Source organism: Bos indicus x Bos taurus, chromosome 6 (genome assembly GCF_003369695.1).
Source record: "Bos indicus x Bos taurus breed Angus x Brahman F1 hybrid chromosome 6, Bos_hybrid_MaternalHap_v2.0, whole genome shotgun sequence".
Taxonomy (NCBI): domain Eukaryota; kingdom Metazoa; phylum Chordata; class Mammalia; order Artiodactyla; family Bovidae; genus Bos; species Bos indicus x Bos taurus.
The window spans coordinates 71,100,317-71,119,047 of NC_040081.1; the positions used below are offsets into that span (position 1 = coordinate 71,100,317).

The 18,731-nt window shown below is 37.1% G+C and overlaps 1 protein-coding gene across 1 annotated transcript in view; it reads right to left on the reverse strand.

The window, feature by feature from the left end:
- Nucleotides 1–1,922: 1,922 nt before the first annotated feature.
- PDCL2 (phosducin like 2) overlaps nucleotides 1,923–18,731 on the reverse strand; it is a 37,064-nt gene continuing 20,255 nt past the window's right edge. Inside the window, exons 4-6 of the mRNA XM_027544534.1 lie at nucleotides 17,875–18,018; nucleotides 10,030–10,238; nucleotides 1,923–2,400 (exon numbers count right to left, since the gene is read on the reverse strand). Coding sequence (XP_027400335.1) covers nucleotides 2,243–2,400; nucleotides 10,030–10,238; nucleotides 17,875–18,018 — 511 coding nt within the window. The 3' untranslated portion in view covers nucleotides 1,923–2,242. The remainder of the gene's footprint in view (nucleotides 2,401–10,029; nucleotides 10,239–17,874; nucleotides 18,019–18,731) is intronic.

The following is an 18,731-nucleotide window of genomic DNA, read 5'->3' on the forward strand; positions in this document are numbered from 1 at the left end:
ATTCTTTACCACCTGAGCCACCAGGGAAGTCAGGGAAATAATGTCTATACTTATATGCATTAGATGGCATTAAAGTTACATTTTAACTTTATGATTAATATGGTTTTTCCTTTAATTTCCACAGCTGTTTTATTGTCAATAGGAATCTTTCCATCCATTTTGTTAAAGACTCTTAGAAGTTGGACCTTATAGGTAATTATTTCTCTGATATGTGTGCTAACGCTATAATAAAGACCATTGTGTGCAACTCCCAACTTTGCTTCTCAACGTTTCCTCCCTTCATCCAAATGTGTATATTTTCAAAAGCCTTTCTTTGCTATCTCAGAAGAGGGTCTTCCTAATTCTTTACAAAGTTAGATCATTTGATTTTACCTTATCTGATAAAATAAATTATTACCACCTAACTCAGTGTGCTTGCCTTGAGAATCCCAGGGACAGGGGAACCTGGTGGGCTGCTGTCTATGGGGTCGCACAGAGTTGGACACGACTGAAGTGACTTAGCAGCAGCAGCAGCAACTCAGTGTGTGCTGAAAAGCAGAGTAAGCTGACAAGATTCGTATAGTCAAGGCTACGGTCTTCCCAGCAATCACGTTCAGCTGTGAGAGCTGGACCGTGAAGAAGGCAGAACACTAATGAATCGATGCCTTCGAACAGTGGTGCTAGAGAAGACTCCTGAAAGTCCCTTGGACAGCAAGGAGATCAAACCAGTCAATCTTAAGGGAAATCAACCCTGAATACTCATTGGAAGGAGGACTGATGCTGAAGCTGAAGCTCCAGTATTTTGGTCACCTGATGCAAACAGTTGATCTACTGGAAAAGTCCCTGATGCCAGGAAAGACTGAGGGCAGGAGAAGAAGAGGGTGCCAGAGGATGAGATGGCCAGATGGCATCACTGATGCAATGGACATGAACTTGGGCAAACTTTAGGAGATGGTGAGGGACAAGGAGGCCTGGTGTGCTGCAGTCCATGAGATCGTAAACAACTGGGCGACTGAACAACAACAACTCAATCTGTATTTAACTTTCCCTCCACTTCATCATTCTCTGCTGCCTCTATGATCCCTATCTACCCCTAAGAACACCAAATACCCTTTTCTGACTTCATGTTAAATTGCCTCGTGCATGCTAAGTCGCTTCAGTCACGTCCGACTCTGTGCAACCCTATGGGCTGTACCCACCAGGCTCCTCTGTCCATGGAATTCTCCAGGCAAGAATACTGGAGTGGGTTGCCATTCCCTTCTCCAGGGGATTTTCCTAACCCAGGGATTGTCTCTCATGTCTCCTGCACTCTTTACCACTAGCACCACCTGGGAAGTCCTAAATTGCCTCAGTTTTCACCAATTTATTTTTGTAATCTAATCACTTAAACTTAGTCTGGATTCTCTCAAACACATCAGTGAATACCCAAAATCACAATGATGGGTCACCAGTACAAACAAACTAGAAGACTAGAATGTGTTGTTAAACAATTACATGCTGTATTTAACACCATTTTCTCTAAAAGTGGTGTCAGTTATTAATCCAAGATTAAAACATGCTGCAGGTTCTGTAGTGTTATTTTCTCATGATGAATTCTTCTGAGATTACTATCAAAAGATATGTAAGCCTCACAATATACTTTTCTCACTTCTCATGATTTAGAAACTTACATGTTATACAGGTCTAATGATTCAATCACCTGTCTACTTAGTAAGCTAATACTTTCTAAAAATAATAGAACTATTAAAAATTATAACGAGTAGAGATGTTTCCTAGTACTTTTTAGAATCTTTAAATTGCATTTTTCCATTGAGTGCTTAATTTTTTTAATAGGTAAGAGACTTCATAGAAAAAGCATATGGTCATAAATTTAAGTATTTTCACTCAAAGCCTCTAAATAATAGACTTTAATATTTATTAAAGTAAATTAAATTCCATCATTCTTTTTCATCATTTTTATTCACATGCCTTTTTGGAAGTGATTATGTAACACAGAGGACTTGTAATATATTTGTTATTGTCCAAAAAGGAGCAGAAAAAGGATAAAGTACAGAAAAATATTAAGGGTTCATGACAAATTCTAGTTTTGTTGGAGGCAATAAATATTCTGAAATATCTGGAAGTTTTTGTAATTACATATAAGCTATAATTCTAATATGAAAATGAAAATAAATTTATTTATAAATATTCTGATCTCTGATTATAAAGGCAATGACAAAAACACTCCATATATAAACACTTTAAAGCTGTTTATTAAATATTTCTATTTGGTATCTTCACTGTCACTGTTTGAGCTATCAGAGTCACCATAAATAGAAGTGTTTCTAATTGAAGATACCATCACATCTACAATGGCTTTTTTGGGGTTTTCTTCCAAATCAGTCTGTATTGCTCCAACTTCTGCTAGCTTCCATTCAAGTTCTGCAAAAAATAACCCATCAATAAATCAGATAAAATCTTGGAACATCTATATGAAACAGAAGTTGACTCCAATAAAATTAATGTGGAAACAATGATATATTTAGAACTAAATTACAATGAAGTACTATGTCAAAAAACATTGGATATAGCAGAGTTATACGTAAAGAGAGAAATTATGGCTAACATTTATTTTTAAATGACTGAAAATAGTGCTTTGAAAGTACAAATCAAAGAGCTAGAAAAAAAATTAATGTAAATCAAAGGAAAGCAGAAAGAGGGATATAATGAAGAAGAGACTTTAGCAAAGGCTGAAAAGCAAAAGCAAGAGAGGTGACTAACAAAATCACAAGTTGGTTCTTTGAAGAGACTAATAGACACACCTTAGGCAAAAAAGATCACAAGAACAAGAAACAAACTAAACAACATAAAGAATTATATGGGGGCAAAACCAAGATAAAGGTTTTAAAGCCATGAGACTACTATGAGAAAAAAGTATGCCAATACATTTGAAAATTTTAGTGGGAAAACCGCAACAAAAAAGTGTGAATTATGTGAACATATTTAAGAGCAAAACTGAAAAAACTGAACTGATAACAAAAACCTCCCAATCCTGCAAACTGCTTATTTTGTTAAAATTTATTCCTAAGCACTGTGTAAATGAACAGAACATTTGTGAGGAAAATTACAAAATAAACTTAAGAGGAAAATTACAAAATATAATACAATTGGCCCTTGAACAGTTCAAACAGGTTTGAACTGCAGAGGTTTGCAGGTATGTGGATTTTTTCAATAAATTCATATTATAGGTCTACACAATCCATAGTTGTTTGAATCCACAGATGCAGAATTGCAAGTACAGAGAGCCAACTCTAAAATTATGTGTGGATTTTTCACTTCGTGGGGGTCAATACTCATAACTCTTGCGCTGTTCAAGGGCCAATGGTAAATACATTATATTTATGAAGAAAGTTACCAAAAAAAAGAAGATCAAAATTAATGACAAACTATATCTTATTCATGGACAGGAATATTCACTATTATTAGGATATCAAGTCTTCAACAATTAATCTTTAAATGTGATTCTAATAAATAACCAACAGGATTTTTCAGACTAATTCCAACATTTATATTACATTTTGAAAAGACTTGCCCTACTAGAGACAGCTAAATTGTTAGGAAGGTAGAGTCATTAACATAGTACTATACTGATTCAGGGATAGACAGAACAGACCACTGGAACATAGTAGAAACTTCAGAAACAGATTGAAGCATCTTTTTTTTAATCCTGAAAATGACATAGGAGATATCAAAAGTCAGTGGGGGGAAGACACCTCACATACATTAAGATACATTTTTTTCTTAAATAGTAATTACTATTTAAGAAAAAAAGGGAACGAACAGGTGTTGCTAAGGATGTAGAAAAATTAGAACTTCTCTGCATTGTTGGTGGGAGTGCTAGATGTGCAGCCCCTGGGGAAACAGTATGCTGTTGCTCAAAAATTAAAGTAGAACTGTTATCAGATCAGATCAGATCAGTCGCTCAGTCGTGTCCGACTCTTTGCGACCCCATGAATCGCAGCACGCCAGGCCTCCCTCTCCATCACCAACTCCCGGAGTTCACTCAGACTCACGTCCATCGAGTCAGTGATGCCATCCAGCCATCTCATCCTCTGTCATCCCCTTCTCCTGCCCACAATCCCTCCCAGCATCAGAGTCTTTTCCAATGAGTCAACTCTTCGCATGAGGTGGCCAAAGTACTGGAGTTTCAGCTTTAGCATCATTCCTTCCAAAGAAATCCCAGGGCTGATCTCCTTCAGAATGGACTGGTTGGATCTCCTTGCAGTCCAAGGGACTCTCAAGAGGCTTCTCCAACACCACAGTTCAAAAGCATCAATTCTTCGTCGCTCAGCCTTCTTCACAGTCCAACTCTCATATCCATACATGACCACAGGAAAAACCATAGCCTTGACTAGACGGACCTTTGTTGGCAAAGTAATGTCTCTGCTTTTGAATATGCTATCTAGGTTGGTCATAACTTTCCTTCCAAGGAGTAAACGTCTTTGAATTTCATGGCTGCAATCACTGTCTGCAGTGATTTTAGAGCCCAGAAAAATAAAGTCTGACACTGTTTCCACTGTTTCCCCATCTATTTCCCATGAAGTGATGGGACCTGGATGCCATGATCTTCGTTTTCTGAATGTTGAGCTTTAAGCCAACTTTTTCACTCTCCACTTTGACTTTCATCAAGAGGCTTTTGAGTTCCTCTTCACTTTCTGCCATAAGGGTGGTGTCATCTGCATATCTGAGGTTATTCATATTTCTCCCGGCAATCTTGATTCCAGCTTGTGTTTCTTCCAGTCCAGTGTTTCTCATAATGTACTCTGCATATAAGTTAAATAAACAGGGTGACAATATACAGCCTTGACGTACTCCTTTTCCTATTTGGAACCAGTCTGTTGTTCCATGTCCAGTTCTAACTGGTGCTTCCTGACCTGCATACAGGTTTCTCAAGAGGCAGATCAGGTGGTCTGGTATTCCCATCTCTTTCAGAATTGTCCACAGTTTATTGTGATCCACACAGTCAAAGGCTTCGGCATAGTCAATATAGCAGAAATAGATGTTTTCCTGGAACTCTCTTGCTTTTTTGATGATCCAGCGGATGTTGGCAATTTGATCTCTGGTTCCTCTGCCTTTTCTAAAACCAGCTTGAATATCAGGAAGTTCACGGTTCAGGTATTGCTGAAGCCTGGCTTGGAGAATTTTGAGCATTACTTTACTAGCGTGTGAGATGAGTGCAATTGTGCGGTAGTTTGAGCATTCTTTGGCATTGCCTTTCTTTGGGATTGGAATGAAAACTGACCTTTTCCAGTCCTGTGGCCACTGCTGAGTTTTCCAAATTTGCTGGCATATTGAGTGCAGCACTTTCACAGCAACATCTTTCAGGATTTGGAATAACTCAACTGGAATTCTATCACCTCCACTAGCTTTGTTCGTAGTGATGCTTTCTAAGGCCCACTTGACTTCACATTCCAGGATGTCTGGCTCTAGGTCAGTGTTACACCATCATGATTATCTAGGTCGTGAAGATCTTTTTTGTACAGTTCTTCTGTGAACTGTTATATGATCCAGCAATTCTACTTCTGACTATACACTCAAAGGCACTAAAAAGGGGGACCAGAATAGATTATGCATATCCATGTTCTCAGCAGCATTATTGACCATAGCCACAAGGTAGAAGCAACAAATATGTCCATCAACAGATTAATGGGTCTGCCCTGTAGCTCAAAGGGTAAAGAATCTGCCTGCAACGCAGAAGACCCAGGTTCGATCCCTGGGTTGGGAAGATCCTCTGGAGAAGGGAATGGCAACCCACTCCAGTATTCTTGCCTGGAGAATCCCATGGACAGAGGAGCCTAGCAAGTTACAGTTCATGGGATTGCAAAGAGTCAGAATGACTGAGTGACTAGCACTACACTAAATGTACTATAAAAAATACAATGGAATATTATTCAGACTTAAAGTTTTAAAAAGGAAGCAAATGCTGACACGTACTACAATACAGATTAATCTTGAGGATGTTGTGCCAAGTAAAATAAGCCAGTCACAAAAGGACAAAACTGCCTAATTCATTTATATGATGTACTTTGAGAGTAGTCAAATTCAGAATTAGAAAGTAAAATGGTGGTTGCCAGGGGCTAGAGAGAGCAGAGAATAAAGAGTTACTTTTTAAGGATATAGAGTTCCAACTCTTTGCAAAATGCAAAGAGTTCTTGAGATGGATAATGGTGATGATGGCACAACAGTGAAAATATACTTAATATCACTTAACCATATACTTTGGGCTTCCCTGATAGCTCAGTTGATAAAGAATCCACCTGCAATGCAGGAGACCCTGGTTCAATTCCTGGGTCAGGAAGATCCACTGGAGAAGAGATAGGCTACCCACTCCAGTATTCTTGGGCTTCCCTGGTGGCTCAGCTGGTAAGGAATCCGCCTACAATGTGTGAGACCTGGGTTCGATCTCTGGGTAGGGAAGATCCCCTGAAGAAGGGAAAGGCTACCCATTCCAGTATTCTGGCCTGGAGAATTCCATGGACTGTATATGGGGTTGCAAAGAGTTGGACACAACTGAGAGCCTTTCACTAACCATGTACTTTAAAATGATTAAATAATATAACTTATTTATTCATAATTAAGTTCTGGATATATAATTTATTGCAGGGTAACAATAACTAATAATACTGTATTCTAAGTTTTTAATCATTCAAATGATGAATTTCATGTTATGTGTATTTTTAAATAATTTAAATTTTTTTTCAGGTATTACAATTTTAAAAAGTAGAGTCCGGATAACACACTACTCATGATAGTGACTGCTTAGTGAGGCAGGGAGGGGAATAGAACTAGGAATGGAAATATAGGCAACTTCAACATCTGTACTGATTATTTCAATAATAAACAAATAGCTGAAGGAAACATGAACAAATGTTCACATTTGTTATTTTGGGTAATGATTACGTGAATATTTTCTATATTATTGTTTGTATACTTATATATTTTTTAAATTAAGAGGATAAGGCACAACAGATGGCCAACAAATATATGCATAGATGCTCAACAATGCTCATTATAAGAAAAATGCAAATCAAAACCACAATGAGTTATCACCTCACACCAGTCATAATGGCCATCATTAAAAAAATCTACAAACAATAAATGCTGAAGAGGATGTATTGAAAAGGGAACCCTCTTGCACTGTTGGTGGAAATGAAATTGATTCAACCACCATGGAACAACAGACTGGTCCCAAATAGGAAAAGGAGTACGTCAAAGGCTGCATATTGTCACCCTGCTTATTTAACTTATATGCAGAGTACATTATGAGAAACGCTGGGCTGGAAGAAACACAAACTGGAATCAAGATTGCCGGGAGAAATATCAATAACCTCAGATATGCAGATGACACCACCCTTTTGGCAGAAAGTGAAGAGGAACTCAAAAGCCTTTTGATGAAAGTGAAAGTGGAGAGTGAAAAAGTTGGCTTAAAGCTCAACATTCAGAAAACTAAGATCATGGCATCCAGTCCCATCACTTCATGGGAAATAGATGTGGAAACAGTGGAAACAGTGTCAGACTTTATTTTTTGGGGCTCCAATATCACTGCAGATGGTGACTGCAGCCATGAAATTAAAAGACGCTTACTCCTTGGAAGGAAAGTTATGCCAACCTAGATAGTATATTCAAAAGCAGAGACATTACTTTGTCAACAAAGGTCCGTCTAGTCAAAGCTATGGTTTTTCCAGTGGTCATGTATGGACGTGAGAGTTGGACTGTGAAGAAGGCTGAGCACCGAAGAATTGATGCTTTTGAACTGTGGTGTTGGAGAAGACTCTTAAGAGTCCCTTGGACTGCAAGGAGATCAGCTCTGGGATTTCTTTGGAAGAAACGATGCTAAAGCTGAAACTCCAGTACTTTGGCCACCTCATGCGAAGAGCTGACTCATTGGAAAAGACTCTGATGCTAGGAGGGATTGGGGGCAGGAGGAGAAGGGGACGACAGAGGATGAGATGGCTGGATGGCATCACTAACAGATGGTGAGTCTGAGTGAACTCCGGGAGTTGGCGATGGACAGGGTGGCCTGGCGTGCTGCGATTCATGGGATCGCAAAGAGTTGGATACAACTGAGTGACTGAACTGACTGACTGAACTGAACTGATGGAGAACAGTATGGAGAAACCTTAAAAAACTAGGAACAGAAACAGAACTACCATATGACCCGGAAATCCCACTGCTGGGTATATATCTTGTGAAAACCATAACTGAGACAGACACATGTACACCAATGTTTGCTGCAACACTTTTTACAATAGCTAGGACATGGAAGCAGCCTAGATGTCCATTGACAGATGAATGGATACAGAAATTGTGGTACATATATACAATGGAATGTTACTCAGCTTTAAAAAAGAATGCATTTGAGTCAGTCCTAATGAGGTGGATGAACCTAGAGCCTACTGTACAGAGTGAAGCAAGTCAGGAAGAGAGACACAAAGCCTGTATATTCATGCGTGTGTATGGAATGTAGTGAGATGGTACTGATGAACCTGTTTGCAGGGCAGCAGTGGAGACACAGATAGAACAGACATGTGGACACTGTGTGTGTGTGGGAGGTGACTTCAGAGAGAGGCATGGAAACATGCACATTATGATATGACGCAGGGAGCTCAACCCAGTGCTCTGTGAAAGCTGAGAGGGGTGGGATGGGGTGGGAGATGGGAGGAAGGTTCAAGAGGGAGGAGACATATGTGTACCTGTGACTGATTCATGTTGATGAGTGGCAGAAACCAGTACAATATTATAAAGCGAATATCTTGCAATAAAAATTTAGAAAAATATACTAAATAAATTTAAGCCCTTAACAAAAAAAAAGAGGATAAGGCACAGGCTGAAAAGTAAGATGGTAAAATAGAGAGGGAAGGAAAACTCTGAAACAATTATAATTCTGGAAGTCTTACTAAGGCCAAAAACAGTTTTAGGGGAATGATAGAGTGAAAGAAAGACTGTTAAAAATAGCCATTCACAGTGGCTTTAATACAATGGTAGGAGAAAAGATTTTAATCATACAGAATTATATCAACTCCAAGAAATGACTAACTGAAGAGTTGGGTCTTAGAACTAAGTTTGGAAGTAAACATTACTGTGACCCCATGGTTTGTAGCCAACCAGGCTCCTCAGTCCATGGAATTTTCCAGGTAAGAGTGCTGGAGTGGGTTGCCATTTCCTTCTCCAGGGGATCTTCCCAACCCAGGGATCGAACCCAGGTCTCCGTTACTACAGGCAGACGCTTTACCGTCTGAGCCACCAGGGAAGCATCTAAACATGTTGGAGAACGTAAAACTATAAAGCCCTTTGCTATGTACTATGAAAAAGAAAACAGTAGAAGGCATAGTCCTTGCACCTGTTAGGGAGACAAAACTCAAAGGGAATGGGTTAACCAACAAAATCTGAGAATATGTAGATAAATGGAAAATAAGTTGTGTATAGAATATATGCTATAGAAATTCAGTAGAGAACATGAAAACAGATTATTAATTGGTCCAGCATCACATAATGGATCAAATGGAAACCTAAGAAGGAATAGGGTTTGGAACGAAGACTAAAGCAGGGTAGGGTATTTAGGGTACAGAGACAGAGTATGAAACAAGGTATTGGGTTGGCCAAAAAGTTCGTCCAGATTTTTGTAATATTTTATGGAAAAACCCAAACAAATTTTTTGGCCAACCCAATATAAAGGCACAAATGAGTTAAGTGTGTTTGAGATAGTGGTTGAATACCAGCTTGGTTGCAGCAGAAACTGCAGAAAACATTGAGGAATACAACTGGATAGATGGGCTGAAATTTTTAAGCATATGATTCTGAATTTTTAATGTGTTTGAAACAAAGAATCATTAAGGATTTAAGCAAGTGGGTGTTATGATAGTATTATTGTAGGAAAATTAATCTGAAGGCATATAAGAAGAAACTAGAAACAAGGGAAAAGCCTAATGTTTTATGAAAATAAATTTTCATGATATTTGTTAAGTTAGGTAAATTTTCTTAACAGGCAAATTTTAAAAGTAATATCATTACCTTCGAGCTTGAGATTTATCCCTCCACATTCTATAATTCCAATGAACTTGCCTTCTATCTGACCATTTTTATAAACAAAAATGGTTGGTAAACAATTGTCATGGTAGTGTTCAATACAGCTATTCGCGATGGCTTTAACAAATTTAGTTTCAGGAAACTTTCTTGCTAGGAGACTAAGATGCTGGTTAACCAACAAACACAATGGGATGCTAAAAAGAGAAACAATACACACAACATCTTTAAAAAAACAGGCTACTTATTTCAATCGAATAAAATAAGTAAAACATTTCCATGACAAAATATATCTTTAGATTTTCTTTCAATATAAGATTGCATCAATTGTAATCCTCTATTTTTACCTTTAGTAGTGATAAACTATAGAGTCTCTGATTTTCATTACAAAAACTGTTATAGCCTGGGAATGAAGCTTGCTACCATGGGAATTTGCAGCCTAACTAAGGCTAACCACATTTGACTTGGCAGCAGTGTAATCAAGTACAATGTAATTGAGGAACCAGTAAGTTCCTAGTTTATAGGACACTGAGGGGGAGGGGAGGAGAAAGAAAGGAAAAAAAAAAAAAAACAGGACATTTCTAGGGGATCTTTAGCAGTTCTAAATTTAAACAAGGGGACCCAACTCTTGGTCATAGGTTATTTCCACACCAGAAGCTATCTCAAACTTCCTTGAATTCCTTTTACTCAAACTTCATCCACCCTTTTCTTTGACATGCTATATCATATTCCCCAACACCCAGAACTGTTCATTGGAAATTTAAAATTGATCAGAAATGTAACCAAAATCGCAAATTCTTCCAGCTCTATCCCTTAACTCTCATTACACTCATGTTTTAATTAGTCACTTTTCTCTATCACTCAATCACAGCTTTATTAAATTATTTCAAAGCTAATTCTCAGCTTTATCCCACACTCCTTCCATTTCCTATGGGACCATTCTTTATTTGTTATCCTATTTTCTTAAGCTATCCTTCTCTACTCTACATAAACATATTCAAAATACTAAAATTTTTTTAAAAAGTCCTTTCTCATTCTCTCTCCCTCTAATAACTACTCTTTCCTGGTCACAGCCCAGATGAAAAAAGATTTTAAAAATCTCTATGTCGTTCACTTCCCTTCTTAAATGGCTCTCCTTTTTTGATTGCTGTGATAATTTTTTCTATGAATTTCCTTTTTACTCCTTTGACTTACTCCTTATACCAATACCTCAAATGTAGATATTCCTTGTAACTATATCCTAGACCCTTTTCTCATTCTAGACACATTCACTGGGCATTCTTTAAAAAAAAACAAATGCTAAATTTGATACAAGTGTATTTCTCCTTCATCTTTGTATACATTTTCTCATCATTCATATGGAGCATATTTGAAACAATACAGTAGAGGAAAAATATTACTGTGAACCATGTTAATCAGAGAAAAGGTCTTTGTCTAACAGACAAAATTAGTACATTCTTCTCTTGAGATCTTCCCTGGTGGCTTAGATGGTAAAGCATCCGCCCGTAATGCGGGAGACCTGGGTTCGATCTCTGGGTTGGGAAGATCCCCTGGAGAAGGAAATGGCAACCCACTCCAGTATTCTTGCCTGGAGAATCCCATGGACGGAGGACCCTCATAGGCTATAGTCCATGGGGTCACAAAGAGTCAGACACGACTGAGCGACTTCACTTTCACTTCACTTTCTCTTGTATTACACCTTACATGTCCTTTCAATACATACATCCATATATATAGATAGATATACACATGAAATGTTTAGTTCGTCTCTTGTACTATATCATAAAAGCATCTTACTCCCATTCGTATTCTCAACTCCTGCAAACCATCACAGGTATAGTTGAAGTTGAAGCTCTCTTAAGTGAGTGGCTCATACCAGGACATACTGCATGCTGGACTTTATCCACTTTCCTCCTCTATGTTTGTTTATGCACACTGCGTATTTTATTATACTTAACAAATAAATAAAAGTGTGACAGCAAAAGTCACTGCAGTTCTGAAGAATATCAAATGCATGCTTTGGAGAAACATGATGAACGTGAATCACTTAGAAAAAAATTGTTGTGTAGCTCATTGTAAGCCAGAAAAATATAAATGTCAGAGGAATAATAAAGATTTCTGCACTCAAATTGCTTCATATGTACTTGTGAGTTCTTGCTCCATTTTAAACAAACTCTGAAAATGAAACCAATGGCAATATACTAGGTCTTATCAATATTGGGGGAAGACTTTGTATATTTTTTAATTTGTCTTCTCTTTGCCAGTTTCTGGCTTTTATCATCAATTTTTTTTTGCTAACCTTGTTTCACAAATTAGAAAAACTCAACAAAGTGAGTATAGAGGGAACAAATCTCAACATAATAAAGGCCTGATATGACACTGCTACTGCTAAGTCACTTCAGTCGTGTCCAACTCTGTGCGACCCCACAGACGGCAGCCCAACAGGTTCCCCCATCCCTGGGATTCTCCAGGCAAGAACACTGGAGTGGGTTGCCATTTCCTTCTCCAACGCATGAAAGTGAAAAGTGAAAGTGAAGTCGCTCAGTAGTGTCCGACTCTTAGCGACCTCATGGACTGCAGCCCACCAGGCTCCTCCGTCCATGGGATTTTCCAGGCAAGAGTTCTGGAGTGGGGTGCCATTGCCTTAGGACCACAGCTAATTTCATATTCAACAATGAAAAGCTGAAAGTCTTTCCTCAAGATGAGGACCAAGGCAAGGATGCCCACTCTCACCAAACTTTAATTCAACATAATATTGGAAGTCCTAGCCAGAGCAAGAAAAAATAAATAAATAAAAGGCATCTAAATAGGAAAGAAAGAAGTAAAGCATGTCACTATGACATGGTATTATATTTAGAGAACCCTAAAGACTCTATCCAAAAAATGGTTAGAACTAATAAAAGAATTCATTAAAGTTGTAAGCTAAAAAATCAATACACAAAAGTCAGTTATGTTTCTATAACTAAGAATGAACTAAGTTTTGTTTCTATACACTATGAATCAGAAAGAGAAACAAAGAAAACAATCCCATTTGTAATTGCATCAGAAAGAATAAACTACCCAGGGGTAAAAAACATTTGAAAACTATAAGACATTAATGAAAAAAAGTGAAAAAGAAACAAACAAATGGAAAGATACTCTGTGCTCATGGATTGGAAATATTCATATTACCCCCAATCAATCTACAGATTCAATACAATCCTCATCAAAATTCCAATGGAATTTTTCACAGAAATAGAACAAATAATCCTAAAACTTGTAAGGAATCACAAAGAAATCCAAGTAGTCAAAGCAATCTTGAGAAAGAAGAACAAAATTGGAGGCCACATGTTTCCTGATATTAAACTGTATTATAAGGCTATAGTCATTAAAACATTGTGTAACCGATAGGAACACAAACACAAAGGAAAAAAAAACACAGAGATCAATGGAAAGCATGGACAGACCAAAAATAAACCCATACTTACATGGTCACTTAATCTATGACAAAGGAGGCAAAGAACACACAATGGGAATGAACAGTGTTGGGCAAACTGGACAGCAACACACATAAAAATGAGATTTGACCACTATCTTACATCATACACAAAAATAACTCAAAAAAGATTAGAGATATAAATATAAGACCTGAAACCACAGAACTCCTAAAAGAGAACATGGGCAATGACATAGATCTTGGTGATAATTTTTCGATTCTGACACCAAGAGCAAAAGCAATGAAAGCAAAAATAAGTGAAACTACATTATACTAAAAATCTTATGCACAGCAAAAGAAAACCATCAACAAAATGAAAGGCAACCTACTGAATGGGAGAAAATATTTGTAAAACATATACCTGATAAGGAGTTGATATCTAAAACATATAAAAGAACTCATAAAATTCAATAGCAAAACCCAAAATAATCTGATTTAAAAATGGGCATAAGATCTGAATAGACATTTTTCTAAAGAAGATATACAGATGGCCAACAGGTACATAAAAATATACTCAACATCATTAATCACCAGGGAAATGCAAATGAAAACCACAGTGAGATATCACTTCACACCTGTTAGAATGGCTATTATTAAAAAGACAGGAAATAACAATGCAGCAAGGATGTGGAAAAAAGAGAATTCTTGTGCACTATTTGATGGGAATGTAAACTGGTTCAGCCACTATGGAAAACAGTATAGAAGTTCCTCAAAAAATTACAAATAGAAGTACCATATGGTCTAGCAATTCCATCTCTGGCTATTTAGTTGGTGAAAAAACACTAACCTGAGAAGATATATGTACCCCCATATTCATTGTAGCATTATTTACAATAGTCAAAATACATAAACAATCCAAGTGTCTATCAGTGGATGAATGGACAAAGAAATTGCAGTATATATACAACTGAATATTATTCAGCCGTTAAAAAGAATGAAATTTTCTCATTTGGGACAACATGGATATACCTATAGGGTATTATGATAAGTGAAATAACTTAGAGAAAGACAAATGCCATATGATCTCTCTTACATGTGGAATCTAGAAGGCTGCCAGAGGGTGGGAGAAGCGGATAAAGGGGGACCAAAAGTAAAAAAGCCGAAGCAGAGAATCACACAAAAATATCTTTTTTAATTTAAATATTTTCTTTTCATCTGACATATATAAACATACATTAATTTAGTAATCTTTGATATTGGCTCGGGAGCTTCTCATCTACAGCTTTTCTCATCTAAACTATACAATAATGCATTGTCTTCCATATCTTCTTAGTGCATGCAGGTCTCATAGGTATATGCATGGATGATTCATTTTGCCGTGAATAGAAGCTAATACTACATCGTAAAGCAAGTATGTTGTTCAGTTTCTACATCACATCCGACTCTTTGTAACCCAATGGACAGCAGCATATCTGGCTTCCCTGTCCTTCACTATCTCCTGGAGTTTGCCCAGACTCATGTCCATTGAGTTGGTGATGCTATCAAACCATCTCATCCTCTGTCCTATTCTTCTCCTCCTGCCCTGTAATTCTAGTAAAAATTAATTTAGAAAAAGAAATCATCTTAACACTAAGTGATGTTATATATCAATTTATGTAACAAAAAGCTAAGAAAAACAAAGTGCATACAGTTTAATTTATATTTCAGAATATATATATATAGACAGATAAGTACAACTTGTTACAAATCTAGATACTACTTTATTTTACTGGATGGCATACTTAAAGTAATATTAGAAATATGTACTACCTAACTCAAATCAGTTTTCCACATAAAACCATGACATTAATACTTTATAAGCTTTATTTTCCCTCAAATTGGTGAAGCCAATCCACAAATATCTAATTAGAAGAATTTGATGATTACTGTAAGAATAAGAGCTGAGTCAGCGGTATGACTCCACTTATGGGGCAGTGGTCTTAATGCAGGAGGCAGGTGGGAATTGGTGGTAGCAGTGAAAAGTATGAAATTAGGAGACTCTGGCACTATAGATTGTGGTGCAGGGAGAAAATGGTTGTTTGAAAGTTCAAACTTAGTGTTGGGGTTTGAGGGCCAGAATTTAACCGCAGAAGAACTTTTAAAAAATAAGCAAGACCTTTGATATCAGAAAACAACTTATGGGCCTAGCCATGAAATTTGAGGTACAAAATAGGCAATGGGGTATACAAACAAAGCTAGTGAAGGTGATGGAATTCCAGCTGAACTATTTCAAATCCTAAAAGATGATGCTGTTAAGGTGCTGCACTCAGTATGCCAGCAAATCTAGAAAACTCAGCAGTGGCCACTGGACTAGAAAAGGTCAGTTTTCATTCCAATACCAAAGAAAGACAATGCCAAAGAATGTTCAAATTACTGTATGACTGCACTCATTTCACATGTTAGCAAAGTAATGCTCAAATTTCTCCAAGCTAGGCTTCAGCAGTACATGAATCGAGAACTTTCAGATGTACAAGCTGGATTTAGAAAAAGCAAAGGAACCAAAGATCAAATTTCCAACATCTGCTCGATCATAGATGGAGAAGGCAATGGCAACCCTCTCCAGTACTCTTGCCTGGAAAATCCCATGGATGGAGGAGCCTGGTAGACTGCAGTCCGTGGGGTCGCGAAGAGTAGGACACGACTGAGTGACTTCACTTTCACTTTTCATGCACTGGAGAAGGAAACAGCAACCCACTCCAGTGTTCTTGCCTGGAGAATCCCAGGGACAGGGGAGCCTGGTGGGCTACCGTTAATGGGGTCACACAGAGTCGGACACGACTGAAGCGACTTAGCAGCAGCTGGATCATAGAAAGAGCAAGGAAATCCCCAAAAAACATCTACTGGTTTATTGACTACACTAAAGCCTTTTACTGTGTGTATCACAACAAACTGTGGAAAATTCTTAAAGAGATGGGAATACCAGACCACCTTACCCATCTCCTGAGAAACCTGTACGCAGGTCAAGAAGTGACAGTTAGAAGCAGACATGGAACAACGGATTGGTTCCAAATTGGGAAAGGAATACGTCAAGGTTGTATATTGTCACCCTGCTTATTTAACTGATATGCAGAGTACATTATGCTAAATGTCAGGCTGGATGAAGCACAAGCTGGAATCAAGATTGCTGGAAGAAATACCAACAACCTCAGATATGCAGATGATACCACTTTAATGGTAGAAAGAGAAGAGGAACAACAACAACAAAAAGAACCTCTTAGGTGAAAGAGGAGAGTGAAAAAGCTGGCTTAAAACTCAACATTCAAAAACTAACATCACGGCATCTGGTCCCATCACTTCATGGTGACTAGATGGGGAAATAGTGGAAACAATGATAGATTTTATTTTATTCAACTCCAAAATCACTGTGGATTGTGACTGCAACCATGAAACTAAAAGACACTTGCTCCTTGGAAGAAAAGCTATGACAAACCTAGGCAGTGTATTAAAAAGCAGAGACATCACTTTACTGACAAAGGTATGTACAATCAAAGCTATGGTTTTTCCAGTAGTCATGTATGGATGTGAGAGTTGGACCATAAAGAAGGCTTGAGCACTAAATAATTGATGCTTTTGGCATGTGGCAAGTCAAAAAAAAATAAGCATAAGAGACTTGATACATCCAAATGCACTGCATGATCTCTGATTAGGGATCAAAATATATATATATATTATAGAAATATTATTATGATTATTCAAAAATATATGTATTTATGAAAGAGATTCTGAAGTTAGTTGGAGAGATTTGAGTTAAGGACTGGCTGGGTATTAGATGGGGCTTCTCTGATAGCTCAGATGGTAAAGAATCTGCCTGCAATGCTGGAGACACAGGTTCGGTCCCTATTAGGAATTATGGTTAATTTTGTTTGGTGAGAAAATGATATTATGGTTATATAGAAAAAAGCCCTTAGGATTTTGAAGATGCACGCTGAGATACTTAAGAGTAAAGCATCATGTAATTCATTTTGAAATGGTTCTACAAATACACACATATAAATATACAAACAAAACGATACAAATACGGCAACATGTTCATTGCTGAAATCTACCTAGCTGGTATGTAGGGTGCTCATTTTATCATTCTTCCTACTTTTTTCTATGTTTGAAATTTTCTATAAGCTTTTCAAATTAACTGACAAAGTACTTGTTTTTCTATTAAGTATGAGAAGTTCTTTAAGTTACACCTGAAAATATATTAAAATAATTTAGTCCCTGAAGCCAATGACTCTACACATATATTTTTCTTTTTTAATTGAAGTATAGCTGATTTACTTTGTTTTCTTGATTAGTCTTTGTTATATGCTTTATCCAACATTAAAACAAAAAATATGTATCTTAAAACATTAGAATATTAGATTTTTACAAAAAGCTACAGTAATTACCTTGATCTGTATAGATGAATTATAACCCACACATCTTTTTCTGCATTTGTGACTTCATTCACATACTGATTTCCAGAAATTTCTCTTAATTCCCCAAATTTTTGTTTTTTCTTGAGAGCTTTCCATTCCTGTAACCGCTTTTCTCTAGTTAAAAAAAATGAAATTACATAAAAATATTGTTATATTCTTAAGACTATTCCCATATACAGTAATAATCTAGGGATGTGAATGGAATGCTAGTACATATGAACCTCTTTAAAGAATAATAATTATTAATCATTTTACAATGGCAGCTACTCTTTTTACATGGTTATTTGCTTTATCATGGGATTATAAAATATAAGAAATTAGCTATTGATTTAAATTTATTTTTCTCTAAGACTAAGTCAATTATAGTTATTGAGAGCTTATTTAGACATTGGACCAATAAATTCTCGTATACAGATTAGATAAAGGAAGAGCATGCAGAACAATAATAACTAACATTTACTGACAGTTTACTATGTTTCCAGGCACTGTTTTCAGCATGTTTATTAATTTAACCTTGCAAAAGCTTAATAAAGTTAACACTATTATTATTGCCAATTATAAGCTCTTAGCTTTCACGCTAAACTTTCAGTTCAAAGTCTTTAGTGAACATGTATAATTACTTGTTATAGACATATTGCAGGTAGACAGATGATAAAGAACAGTGATTATGAGTATGAACTCTGTTGCTGCTGCTGCTAAGTCACTTCAGTCATGTCTGACTCTGTGTGACCCCATAGACGGGAGCCCACCAGGCTCCCCCAATCCCTGGGATTCTCCAGGCAAGAACACTGGAGTAGGTAGTATGAACTCTAAGGTCAGACTAAACT